The sequence below is a fragment of the Hyaena hyaena genome, unplaced genomic scaffold (genome assembly GCF_003009895.1).
Source record: "Hyaena hyaena isolate Hyena2069 unplaced genomic scaffold, ASM300989v1 scaffold_103, whole genome shotgun sequence".
Lineage (NCBI taxonomy): Eukaryota > Metazoa > Chordata > Mammalia > Carnivora > Hyaenidae > Hyaena > Hyaena hyaena.
In genome coordinates this window covers 2153387-2166278 of record NW_024080735.1, presented here as the reverse complement: position 1 = coordinate 2166278, position 12892 = coordinate 2153387, and the positions used below count along the sequence as shown (strand labels likewise).

The window sequence follows — 12892 nt, the reverse complement described above, 5'->3', positions numbered from 1 at the left end:
AAGCGTTAAAACAACAAAGTTTGAGACGTTTATTAAAATTGACATTTATTGTAATAGGATTTAAGAATTATTCCTATTCCATATGACCTGTATCAAAGGTCTCAGTAGCCGATTGGTTGTTGTTTGAGATAATTTACCTGTTCTTAACTGCCTAATTATTTTCTGGGGCTGTAGCCAACAAAACAAGACTTATCCACAAATAGGCGCCGAACTGGGGCTCCTCCTAGCCCTTTACAAAACTTTTTGCTAGTTTTGCTATTTGTAAAAAGCAAGCAGACGTATTCTTCTGCTTGTGGTCCTGTTCATGCAATTCGAATGTCCTTTTAGTGGACTAAATAGTGAGACCTGAGAGAGAATCCTTCTCTTGCAAAAGCCGAGCTAAGCAGGTTCGGTACCAGGCTACTCCCCAGGTAAAGAGAAAACTTGTGTCTTCCCCTCCTGGGTCTCAGGATGCATGTACAAGGGAGCGCGTTCTCGGGGACTAACTGTGGTCTACATGTGTGCATTTTGTCCGAATGCTGGTTCTGTGGCTTCACTCGCTCCCTTTTTCTCTCTCCTTTTCTGTCCCGTCTTTGCTGCTGCTCCCCACCTTCCGTGCAGCTCCGCCCTCCGACAGCTCCCCGTATAGCGCGCCACTTCCTGCGTATGCCAGTTGCCAGCCTCCTCCGGCACCTCCTCCATCCTATGCTAAAGTCATCTCAGCTCCAGTGTCAGACGCCAGTCCTGACTTTGCTGTGGTGACCGCTTTGCCACCTACTTGCACGCCCCCCACACCGCCTCTTCGGCACTCAGCGACACGTTTTGCAGCATCCGTAGGCTCAGCCTTCCACCCTGTTCTTCCCCATTACGCTACAGTTCCTCGTCCTCTGAACAAAAACTCTCGGCCTTCTTCTCCCGTGAACACACCCTCTCCTCAGCCTCCAGCCGCGAAGCCCTGTGCCTGGTCTACTTGCACTGTGTCGCCCCTCCCTCCATCTCCTCCGGTCATGATTAGCAGCCCCCCCGGCAAAGCCACCGGCCCGAGGCCTGTCCTCCCTGTCTGTGTTTCTTCTCCTGTGCCCCCAATGCCTCCGTCACCAACAGCACCCAATGGGCCGCTTGACTCTGTCACGTGTCCAGTGTCTCCGCCGCCTACCTCAGGGCCAGCAGCGCCGCCGCCGCCGCCGCCTTCCCTCGCACCGCGCGCGCACTGTGGATCTCAAGCCTCTCCTCCTGCAAGCACCCCCATTGCCTCAACTCCCTCCTCCAAGCCTAGTGTTCTCCCTTCTCCCTCTGCAGCTGCCCCCGCCCCTGCGGAGACTCCTCTAAACTCTGTGCTGGGGGACTCCTCTGCTTCTGAGCCGGGCTTGCAGGCAGCCTCCCAGCCGGCCGGGACTCCAGCCCCACAGGGTAAGGCTCCCGTCGTTGCTACTAACAACTGGCCCTGGAAAAGCTGTGCGCCAGTGGCTGTCACCGCCTGGAAGGACGGGGAGGGTGGTTTCCAGAGGCGGACGGCCTCGCGCCACTGCCACACTTCCTGTAGCTCAAACAGGTGGCAGATGAGTGCGGTGCCTTTCTGCTGGGTCGATCGCGTTTGGAGGATCGGTATGAGGAAGTGCCCTATAGATCTGGATTTTGGTGTTTTCCACGGGATCACAGCTGGAGGGCTTTCCCAGAATTTGACGGCCTCCGTAACGCAGTTCTTTTAAGTTTCACTAGGAAATTGTTACTTACACGTTTATCTACACAAATATATGATCTGCCTTGTTTTCCTTTAATGTGTGGGAAATTTGGAGACTATTATTTGGTGCCCAGCTATGGTCATTAGGGGTACCGTCCCAGAGCCTCCTCTGGGGCAGTTCCGACCGTGGGCCCTATTTCATTTCGGCTTCTCCTGTGTTAGTAGGTGTCCCACGTTGGACTTCTTGGGGTGGGGCCCCCTGAATCCTGTGGGGCAGCCTGACCTTGCACAGGGGGTGGGGAGCATGGCAGGCCTGGTGTGTGCCCCAGTGGGTTCCGTGGTCCACAATGACAAGCATGGTGGGCTGAAGGGGTGGTGGGAAGGGAATAAGCATCGTCTACCCTTATCCCTCCCACTCCCTCCCCTTCCTAGCCTTGCTGCCATGGTAACGGGAGGGAGGAGACCATCTTGTAAGGATGGGTTGTTTGTAGGTAGGGAAGGCCCTGGTTCCAGACCTAAGTAAGAAGAGGCTTAGCAACCCTTTTTTTCAAAAAGAGGATTTAGCAGGAAGTAAAGGAAGGAGTATGACAACAAATTTGTATTCATAAAGAAACAGTGTTACAGTCTGGATTTAAATTGAACACCTCCTTAAAAAAATCTTGGTTCTTAAGTAGTAAGACTTGTTATTGCTGTGTAGATTTTTCCGTTGACTTCTCAAATTTGCTTCAACACCGAGCCAGAGTTCTAGTACGTGGGGATGTGTGTGGTGGGATAGCAGTGCGGGCCAGGGAGGCACAGGAGTCTGACCCGGTCAGATTCCCCCCCCCCAACCCCCCCCCCCCCCCCGGAAGAGCCCCGGCCCCTGCTCTCTGTTCTTCAGAAAGTCAGCGCCCGTTGTGCAAATAGCATTTTATTTGTCCTGACATTCTTCTAGAAGGGAGGGAGTGCCCTCTAGGTCATTCTTCTGATAGGAAGCAAGTTCTTGTTCATTCACTCTGGGGTTTTACTAGATACGGAGACAGTTTTCTCTTACCCTGTCTTCTACACTAAAGAACCTCTGTCGTTTAATTACTTCAAGTTGTTTTGAGGTGGTGCTTTCTTCTAGTAGATTCCTTCATTTCAGTGAGTGTGTGAACATTGGATTTAAGACTGGACCGTGTGTAAGATACTGGAATGGGGACCCGCGCCCCCTGCGGTCTCAGGCCAGACAGCAGCCAACACACAGCAGTGTCCCCACCACCACACACTTACTGTCACCGCGTCTAGGGGTGCACGCAGCTGGCCTTGGGTCAGTTTCTGGAGACAGTATAAGTGCCCTCAGCACACTAGCTCGTCTCCAGGGACACTGCCCCAGTGCAGGTTTTATAAGCAATTACTGTATTTGCCAAATCCCAGAAACACCCAGAAATCTAAAGAAAAAAGTCCTATATTTTTTGCCTTGTAGTTAGTGTCTTTTTCACCCAGATCCAGACTTTAACTGTGCTAAATGGATCCATGAATAGCAGCGAATGTCGGAGGCGGCGGCCCGCACCGCCTCCCAAAGAGGGTCCCGCAGCGCCCCGCTGACTGGCTCTCTCCTGTCTCTCCTGCAGGCGGTGTCTTGGGACCACCCGCACCCCCACCCCCACCTCCGCTCCCGCCCGGCCCAGCCCCGGCCGCCGCGGCCCCGCCCCCCCACCCGGGGCCACCGCCTCCCCCTCCGCTTCCCGCAGCGGGGCCGCCCCCACCGCCCCCACCGCCCCCCCTGCCCAACCAAGTGCCCCCGCCTCCCCCTCCGCCCCCTGCGCCCCCGCTCCCTGCCTCTGGATTTTTTGCGGGACCCGTATCTGAAGACAATCGCCCTTTGACTGGACTTGCCGCTGCCATTGCCGGAGCAAAGCTGAGGAAAGTGTCCCGGGTAAATGCGTGTCCCAGTGTCCCGTTTTCTGTGTGTGTCCTGTCCTTTCTCCGCGACTCAGTACTGACTTCCCTGCCTTCTACTTTTATGAACTTCGCTGAGTGAAAACTTTTAGATAATTTATGCTCCAGAACAGTGGAGAGAGTTCAGTTCCCGTGAACCCATCGCCCAGACTCACCGCTTACAGCATTTGCTTTGTTTTTCTGTGTGTTTGTTTCCTTCTGCGTGAACACACTCTCCCTTGTTGTCAGACACACGATGCCCCGCTTTGCCTAAATGCTGGAGCGAACAGGGACAGTCACCTGCGTGTCCACTGTAGAATGACCAAAGTCAGGAAGCCAAGCTGATGGCCTGCTAAATCTACAGATCTAGTCACATTTCACCTGTGGTCCACAGCGTCCTTTACGGCAGTTTTCTTTCCTAGCCCGAGACCCCGGAGTCCCTCTGGGTACTGTCTCAGGTGTGCTGTGACCTGTCACGGTCCCTCGGTGTTTCTTACATGATGTTGACATTGTTGATGCTTGTAAAACACCTATTTTTGGGGCTCATCATTCAGTTTGCTTTCCCTGATAGGTTTCCTCATTGTATACTGCATGTTTTTGGACAGGTTACACTTTTATTCCCTACCAAAGTGTGTGTCCCTGTCAGTGTGTCGAACAGGGAGACGTGTCTTATCCTGTTACTGTGTTTATCCCATTTTATCCTGTTACTGTTGATGTTAACTTTGATGAAACTTCCACTGATTAATATAAAGTCTGTGCCATTCACTCCATTGGTTCTTAGAAAGATTTTACAAACAATATTTAGATGGTTTTATTGAAATTAATGTTTCCTTCTGTTTTGAATGTAACACACTCAGGGTTGTCTGACATAGGGGGTTCATTCACTGTGTGTTTGTATTCTCGTTAAGATGGAGGACTCCTCTTTCCCAAGCGGAGGGAGCACCATCAGTGTGAACCCTGCCTTGTCCAAATCAGATACGGGTCGCGGAAATGGACCCCTCCCATTAGGGGGCAGTGGTCTGATGGAGGAAATGAGTGCCCTGCTGGCCAGGAGGTAAGCAAGAAATTCTGTGAATGTGGTCACGATTGAGAGGATTGTGTTCATTTCATTCAAATATAATTTAGCTGGACACGGTTCTTCCCTTTTGAAGAAGTACTTGTTATACTAAGAGATGAATTTTTAAACAATCTGATTTACCTTCTTTCTAGGAGAAGAATTGCTGAAAAGGGATCAACAATAGAAACTGAACAAAAAGAGGACAAACACGTGAGTTCACAGAGAGTCTGGGGGTGCTGTGATCGCCAGGCAGAGCGCGAACGTTCCGGAGACGCTGTTGGAGATTAGCTGGAACTTATCATTACTTGTTTCAACTCTTCACACACTACATACAGATGGCTTGTTTTGAGCATCACGTATAAATGTTTAATAGCATTTTTCATAAGACAGGTTGCGTTTGTGGGGAAAGAACTGAATTCTAACTGTAGAGTAAGTGCTGTGCCTTAGAGGAGAGAATGACCTTTCACTTGATTTTTAAAATCTCTTAGGGTCTCAGTTACCTGCTGTTGAAAACGAAGGAATTAGACTGAATTCTGGTTTTGAACAGTTTCCCCATGGCTCTGGGCTGTGCCCCCTCCCCCCTCCCCCTGTCAGCTGGGCTTCATTTGCCCAGCACACCGCTGTCCAGCTGAGCAGTACAGGTGTTCCCCACCTCCCCCGCAGTCCCACCAAGTTTGGTCTCCCGTGCCATTTCCCCGACCCGTCTGGGACATCTGGCTTCATCTCGGCTGGTGGAGCTCAGGGAGGGCACTCGAGGATGGGACCTGGGGGGGTGGGTTGGCAGTCCACGCTGGAATGGAGGGGGTGGGAGGCTGACGAAAGACGTGGTGGGGAGCATAGTGGGGGTACAGAATGTGGAGGAGAGTGTGACGCTGAGTCTGCCCCAGGTTTCTCGTGGGTGCCGTGTGGTTAATATGTGTTTCTGTGTGTTTAGGAGGATACTGAGCCCGCAACTGCTAAGGCCTCGTCGACAAGCACGCCCGGTAAGCCCCAGAGATGTATTTCAACCTTTGTCATCCTTCTCAAAATAACAACACCCCTCAACTAAAAATTCCCCTTTTACCCATGCTTGGACCAAGTACCTGCTTGGCCACAAAAACGTTAAAAGATTTTTGTTCACACTCAGAAGCAATGGCTTGTTTTTCCTCCGCCTCTGTGATATTTCGGAGATCTGTTAAAATCCGAAGATTTTTTTCTGATGATTCTTTCTTTGAAAATCATAATTTTTAACACATTCCATGTGTATTACTGTTAATGATTTGAGGCTATTTGCTAAAGCAAGGAAGTATACATTATCAGATGAAAGGGAAGTACCTTTAATCATTGATTCTTGAAGGTAAGATTAAGTGGGAGGCGCCTGGGTGGCTCCGTTGGTTAAGCATTCGACTTCGGTTCAGGTCACAATCTCACGGTTCATGGGTTTGAGCCCTGCGTCAGGCTCTGTGCTGACAGCTCAGAGCCTAGAACTTGCTTCCAGTTCTGTGTCTCCCTCTCTCTCTGCCCCTTCCCTGCTCATGCTCTGTTTCTCTCTGTGTGTCTCTTTCTCTCTCAAAAATAAACATTAAAAAACATGATTGAAAAAATGTAAGTGAACATGTAGTTAGCGCTGGTGTCCATCTCAAAATGTTCTCAAATGGAGAGCATTGTCATTTTAACCTTGCATTTGGACAATACTGATTATCAAGGAAGTAAAGCTTCTGATTTGTAAGGTAAAAGGAAAATCTCATTGAAGTTTTTAAGAAGTATTGTTGAGTTCAGTGCAGTTTCTGATGTTGAGAACTCTTGGGCAGAGAGGATCTTGTGTGGAATATGAATAAAGCACCTGTCAGTGCTGGCGCTCCACGTGCCCATGCCCAGCCCTTGTGGCTCTCCTGTTTCACATGCCAGGTCCTCTTGTTTGACTAAAAGACAAAGCCCTGGACTATCTGTTCAGCTTTGTATCTCATTTGGAATAAAGTAACATGGATACATTTGATGATTTCAGTGAATTAATATCTTGAATGGCCCATAAGTAATCACTGTAGAGAAATGTCCACAGGAATTCCTACTCATTTTGATTTGGAGACTACCAGTGATCTCTAGAATTCCACTATTTAGAAATCCTAAAAAGTTTCCATTTTTGTGATTGTAACCCATTCTCAAAAAAACCCAACCACACAGTCTCATGTTCTCATTATTGAATGGTGACTATTCACTACTTTGATAGCTGCATTGTAATTAATATCGTGACTTTGTGAATTGTTTTTTCTTTAAATAGGACTCAGATCACTTTGACATTACCTTCATTAAAACGTCTCTGGTTTGTGAACCACTTATTGTAATAGCTTTATCTTTCTTCCGTAAGCCAAAATCAATGTGTGTTGTTACCAAGAGCGTAGATACTTCAGAGCTCCACTACAAGTGAGGGTCACAGAGCTGTCCACAAGGTGAAAAGAGCTATGAATCTGCCCTCCCCACCCCCAGCCCTAATGAGAGGGGACAGCTGTCTATATTTTTATACAGACATGCTCATAATTTCATTTGCACACTCCCTTAGGTGCCTCCACAGGCCCCAAGCCAAGAATTCCTCTAGTACGGAGCCTGCTCGTTAGACAGACTGTTAGCCCCTGGCGTGTGGACGTGCAGGGTTTTAGATTTCACGGTCTGCAGTTTTCCTAGGGGGGCTGGTCACACTTGCTTATTAATTTCTTCTTGTTTTAAAGTCTGAAGTTATATAAATTAGGATTCTTATAGATGTTATTAAAAATTTTTTCTTTAATATCTGTTTATTTTTGACAGAGAGAGAGGCAGAGCATGAGCAGGGGAAGGGCAGAGAGAGAGGGAAACATAGAATCTGAAGCAGGATCCAGGCTCCTAGCTGTCAGCACAGAGCCCAACCCCGGGGCTCGAACCCACGGACTGTGAGATCATGACCTGAGCTGAAGTCGGACGCTCAACTGACTGAGCCACCCAGGCGCCCAGAATCCTTATAGATTTTAATTAAAGTTCAGAATTGAAATGAAAAAATTTTTATATTACTACCTACACATGCATAATGATACATAGTCTTTTGTTATTTGTTTTACAATAACTCTGGAGCACATAGCATATTTAATAACTCATGTTCCGTATTTTTAAAGAACCAACAAGAAAACCTTGGGAAAGAACAAATACAATGAATGGCAGCAAGTCACCTGTTATCTCCAGGTACCTTTGTTTTCTAAGTTTCATATTTATGTGTGTAGCTAAAAAGAAGTGAGCATCTACATTTCCATTGTAGAAAAAGGCAAATGGTGGATTTGAATGTACAAAGGAGCAGATAAGCCCTGTAGCCCTACTGCTATTGTACACTACCGAGCATGTTATATTCTTCCTGGTGATTGTCTGAAATCCACCGTCTGCTAACTGTAGGCCAGGTTGTCTGAAATCTTAAAATCACTTTTATTCCTCCAGATGTTTTTATTTCGAAAAATTCAAAACTTGCAGAAAAGTTGAGAGAAGAGCAAACGCCCAGATGCCCATCGTCCCGATTCCCCAGTTACTAGTTTTGCCACATTGGCTTTGAGCTCTGACCTCCACGTCCACGCTTGTTCCCTGGACAGTTGGAAGGCTGTCTGCAAGTTTGCTTCAGCCTTCTGCCTTCAGCCTTTTCCCTGAGGAGGTGGGCAGTCTCCTGTGGAACCCTCGCACCACTGTCGCTCTCGAGAAATTTAATACCGAACAATATTACGTAACATATTCCCATTTCCCCATTAGTCTCAGTGACATCCTTCATTTTGTAAACATGATTGTTGAAAGAAACTTTTATGTTTGAAACTGAAAAGAAGCCAGAGAGAAATTTCATTCATTGTGTAAGAAGGAGCAAAATGAACCCTAACGTTCTGAATTTGTGAATTTGTGATGGATTTCTCTCTCAGTTGAAACTTTAATTATAGTCATCTTAGAAAAAGTGCCCAGAAACAAGCCTGGTTAATCTTGTTTCTCCCGGGGCCACGACAGCCTTTCTCAGCGGGGCGTTGCTTTATTGTCATAACTAACGTGATCACACGTCTGGGGCATAGATGAGACTTTCTCTTGGTTTCAGAGACAGTTTAAAGGACTTGGTTTTTTTTCCAGAAAAAAGTATGTAGGGACCAAACAGTTTTTTGCCTTTTCTTTCTGGCCTCTGTGCCTTAGTTTTGCCTCTTAAGAAGCAGACTCGACTCTGATTATAGAAACCTAAAAAAGGAAAAATATGAGGATAGACCCCGTCATGAGTCCGTCCCACGTTAGCCTGATTGTAAATTTGGGTTTGTTTCTCTGGGCTGTCTGTGCTGGCAGAGATGGTGCGGTGGCACAATTATGTGGGTTCCACAAAGGAACAGAGCCTTTTTCAATGTATAGAAGTTTCTGGTTTCTCAGTGACTGAAAGATGAGTGTATTTGATTTTAGGAAAAAAATGCAGGAATTGCTTTTGGTGGCCGTGTTTTCAGCAGAGTGGAATGATTGGTGTTTATCAGACACCTGCGTGGGGTGGCTTCTGCTGCGCCTCCAGGAGGAGTTTGTGTGGGTTTTCTCCACCAGCGCGTCCCAGAGAACAGAACTGTGGTGTCCTGTGTGTCTGCTGAAGTTTGAGGTTCCTTCTCTCTGTGTCTGGCCTGCACCCCCACCTTAGTGATCAGGGTTTCCTGGTGTGCTTGCCTGGAGCTGATCCCGAGTCCCTGCTGGAAAGGGTGTCTCAGGGGGGATGTGGAGAGGTCCCCAAAGGGAGGATGTTTCTCAGTGTGTTTGGGTTCATCTGAAAAATACTCTTCGAGGAGCACCTGGGGGGGCTCATTCGGTTAAGCACCTGACTTCAGCTCAGCTCGTGATCTAACGCTTTGTGAGTTTGAGCCCCGCATCAGGCTCTGTGCAGTCAGCACAGACCCCACTTCGGATCCTCTGTCCTCTCTCTGCCCTTCCCCAGCTCATTCTCTCTCTCTCAAAAATAAACATTAATGGGCACCTGGAGGGTTCATTCAGTTAAGCATCCAACTTCGGCTCAGGTCATGATCTTGCAGTTCGTGGGTTCAAGCCCTGCTTTGGGCTCTGTGCTGACAGCTCAGAGCCTGGAGCCTGTTTCAGATTTTGTGTCTCCCTCTCTCTTTGATCCTCCACTACTCATGCTGTCTGTCTGTCTGTCTGTCTCTCTCTCAGAAATAAATAAAACATTAAAAAAATTTTTTTAAATAAATAAAATAAACATTAAAAAATAATAAGAAAGATTCTTTGAAAGAGTTTTCAGATTTCTAAAGGAAGTTCAATAAGTGTTCTGAAAGTCACGTTAAAAAAAGGAGTTTTCTATAGAATAACCAAATGCTGGGTCTTGTTATTCGGGGTGTGTCGTAATCACATTCTGCTCTGGGAGATGGAGGGCTCCTTCTTTCCTGAAATGGAAATGCTGGAAACATCGGGGATTCCCTGAACACTCATATGCCTTTTGATAGATTTGATCCAGCCAGTGGTACCTGCCTTAAAGTATCACCAAAAGCAGTTTTAAGCCATAAAAGATTTTGAATGTATGTTTGAAAGACTCAGAGCTGTATTGCTTTTCTGCCTGTTTCCTGCCCTGTTCCTTCTGAGAGCCAGTGTATTGGCCACTTTACGTTTTTATTTAAGTGTACCTCGCCCTTGCAGGGCAGTGAAAGTACCTGTTTCTCGTATGAGTGTCCTTGTCGGAGTTATGTTAGTGGTAAGATGGGTGAACACCTCATAGTACACATGGGATACTGTGTTGTGCTGTGGTTATTAAGGGAAGACCTCACATAGTAGAGTAAACCAGGAATGTTTAAATACTTCAGACTATGACTGGAATATACCTTTGGAAACTTTGTGAGTTCTTCCTGTGTTTTTCAATAAGAGCTCACAGATCTTCTCTTCAGGGTAGAAAAAAGTTGTTTATGTTTTGTATACTTAAATGACTGATTTTTACTGTGCTTTGATACTTGTGGTACTTCGTGTAGGTAGCTTTTACTATGTCTGTGCGTGTGCGGTCTGCACAGGGGTCAGCACATGGTGGTTCCCTTTCTGTGCTCAGTCATCGTCAAGTTAGAGAGGCAGGGACCTCACATGACTGTAGATAGAGCTTGTGTCCAAATACCGTCTTCTGGACAGGAAAGAAAAAGATTGTTTTAAGGTTAATGGAGTCCTTTCATTGTTTCTGCTGTGACTGCAAACCTATAAAACAGTAACATCGTGAGAATTACTTTTTAAAAGTTTTCTATTGTATTTCCCTTTAAATGGTCTTTCCCCCTTCATAGACGGGATTCTCCAAGGAAAAATCAGATTGTTTTTGACAACAGGTCCTATGATTCATTACACAGGTATCACCCTGATGTGACTTTGTGATTTGAGACTTTTAACTGACACGTTCAGGGCAGGGCTGAGCTTTTTCTACCTGGACTGGTAATCACCACGAGGAGGATACTTGGGAAGGTCGAATCTTTCATATTTAGCTTTATTGAGAACACTTTTTTTAAACTCTAAGAGATTGTCCTTAGAACGTTACTCGTACTCACCTCCCTGCCATCACTTTGCGGTTGGCTCCGGGTGAGTGTGTGCGGTGAGCACGTCCGCGGCGCTGCCATAGGCTCTAGGCCCCTGCGTCCTCTCCAGGCTCCCTGTAGCTTGTGGGCTTTCTTCTGAGGCTGTTCTCCGTGTACATGGAGACAAGGCCTTCCAAGGGCAGAGCGGAAGATTTCATACTGTTTGTCAGTGGAACATGGGACTTTATTGCAGCTGCCATTGTGAAAAATTGATTCTTTGAGGAAAATCTCGGTCTCCTACGTACTTGGCAGTGAATTGAGTGTCTTTAACAATCTGACATCTAACATACCGAACAGATTGTTTTCTAGGATAAGTCCTGTTATACCATTTTTTTTCAAATTAAGAAAGTTAAGAGAAGAACTATGTATTTCTTACTTAGTTAAAAAGTTGACAATTTTTAAGAGTCCTCAGGTGCTCACACAATATTTAGAATTAATTTGGCAGAATAGGGACTTAAATACTGTAGTAGTTATTTCATCAGCAGGTGTCCAGAGGTAACACACAAACCTGTGGGAAACCCTCATTTTGTTATCAATTTTGGTGAAAGTCCATGGGTTAGAAGTAACTGAGAAATGCCCATGTTATTACATGCACCTATTTTTAAAAACTAGCATCAAGTCTGCTGGGAACAGGACCTAGATAGCATACGGGGCGGGGCAGGGGGGCTGCTCTCGGGCACGGAGTCGGGAGTTCTGCAGTCAGACTGTTTTTGGCCAAATCGATATTAGCTAAAATTACTTTCATGCCATTGATGGTTAAAGGATTTAATGTTTTTCAGCCAGTTAAATCTGCATAAATTGTTTATATTACAAGTGTGAAATCGTTTTTCCTGCTTTTTTGAGGTGGTTTAATCATTGTAACCAAAACACTTAGAAAATTTGCTAAGTACGTAAGAGAGAAAAACAGCATTTAGTAAGATTCTCTTATTCTTCTCCATTGTTGTTATTCTTCTCCATTATCTTGCTGCTTTCCCATGTAGTGCCCCTCACCCCCAGAAGGTTGATAAACCTTTTTTTAAAAAGTGGTGATTACTTCTTTCCTTCAGTATGAAAAGTTCCCCCCTTTAGTTAATTATCATGGGGGTGGGGTGGGGAGGCGGTGATGGTGCTGGTGGTGCTAGTGGGCATGGTGGTGGGTTGCATGTTAGCATGAATTAAAATTTCTTAATTGCATGTTTCCTCAATCGGTTTTTATGTAATAATAATGTTTTGTATTGTTTAATAAATACGGATATATTCATAACATACCACCTGGTTGGTTAATTAGCAGACTGCAGGTGCTCATGTGACTATCAGGGGATGTTCATTATAGAACTTAGGCGGAAAGAATTTGCTGGTTGTGCCACTTTAATGTAATGAGTAAAAGAAAAGCAGAGTAATTGATAGTGAGACTCGGGCGAGCAGGAGCAGACACATGGGGAGAGGAAATGCGCACAGTGGGTCTGCCGACCATGAAGGCTTCTCCCTAGTTCAGACTCTGCACGGGGGCCCTGCCTGACCTGCCACGGGTCTGCACATCCTCGGTGACTGGGGGAATCAGCAGTCCCCTCCCATAGGAAAGGAGCCGTGTCCTGTAACTCTCCTTACCTCCTTCCCCGTGCCCAGCTCAGTGCTTATTGAGAGGAGTACCCTGAAAGGTATTCTGTTATGTCTAATGTGACGTTTAATGAAATTGCATTGGTCAGCTTGTTCCCTTAAGCAGTCCCATATTTGATATTACAGCAAATTAACTCA

General features: G+C 46.5%; 1 protein-coding gene across 8 annotated transcripts in view; it reads left to right on the top strand.

Moving 5' to 3' along the window:
• Window positions 1-12892, top strand: part of ENAH (ENAH actin regulator) — a 134206-nt gene that overhangs the window by 113640 nt on the left and 7674 nt on the right. For 3 of the 8 annotated variants that reach the window (XM_039235811.1, XM_039235812.1, XM_039235810.1), the window contains 6 exons: window positions 601-1389; window positions 3253-3557; window positions 4468-4613; window positions 4769-4826; window positions 5551-5599; window positions 7736-7802. In XM_039235811.1, coding sequence (XP_039091742.1) covers window positions 601-1389; window positions 3253-3557; window positions 4468-4613; window positions 4769-4826; window positions 5551-5599; window positions 7736-7802 — 1414 coding nt within the window. Of the gene's footprint in view, window positions 1-600; window positions 1390-3252; window positions 3558-4467; window positions 4614-4768; window positions 4827-5550; window positions 5600-7735; window positions 7803-10873; window positions 10937-12892 lie in introns of all 8 variants that reach the window. The other 5 variants (XM_039235813.1, XM_039235814.1, XM_039235815.1 and 2 more) reach the window with 3 other exon arrangements.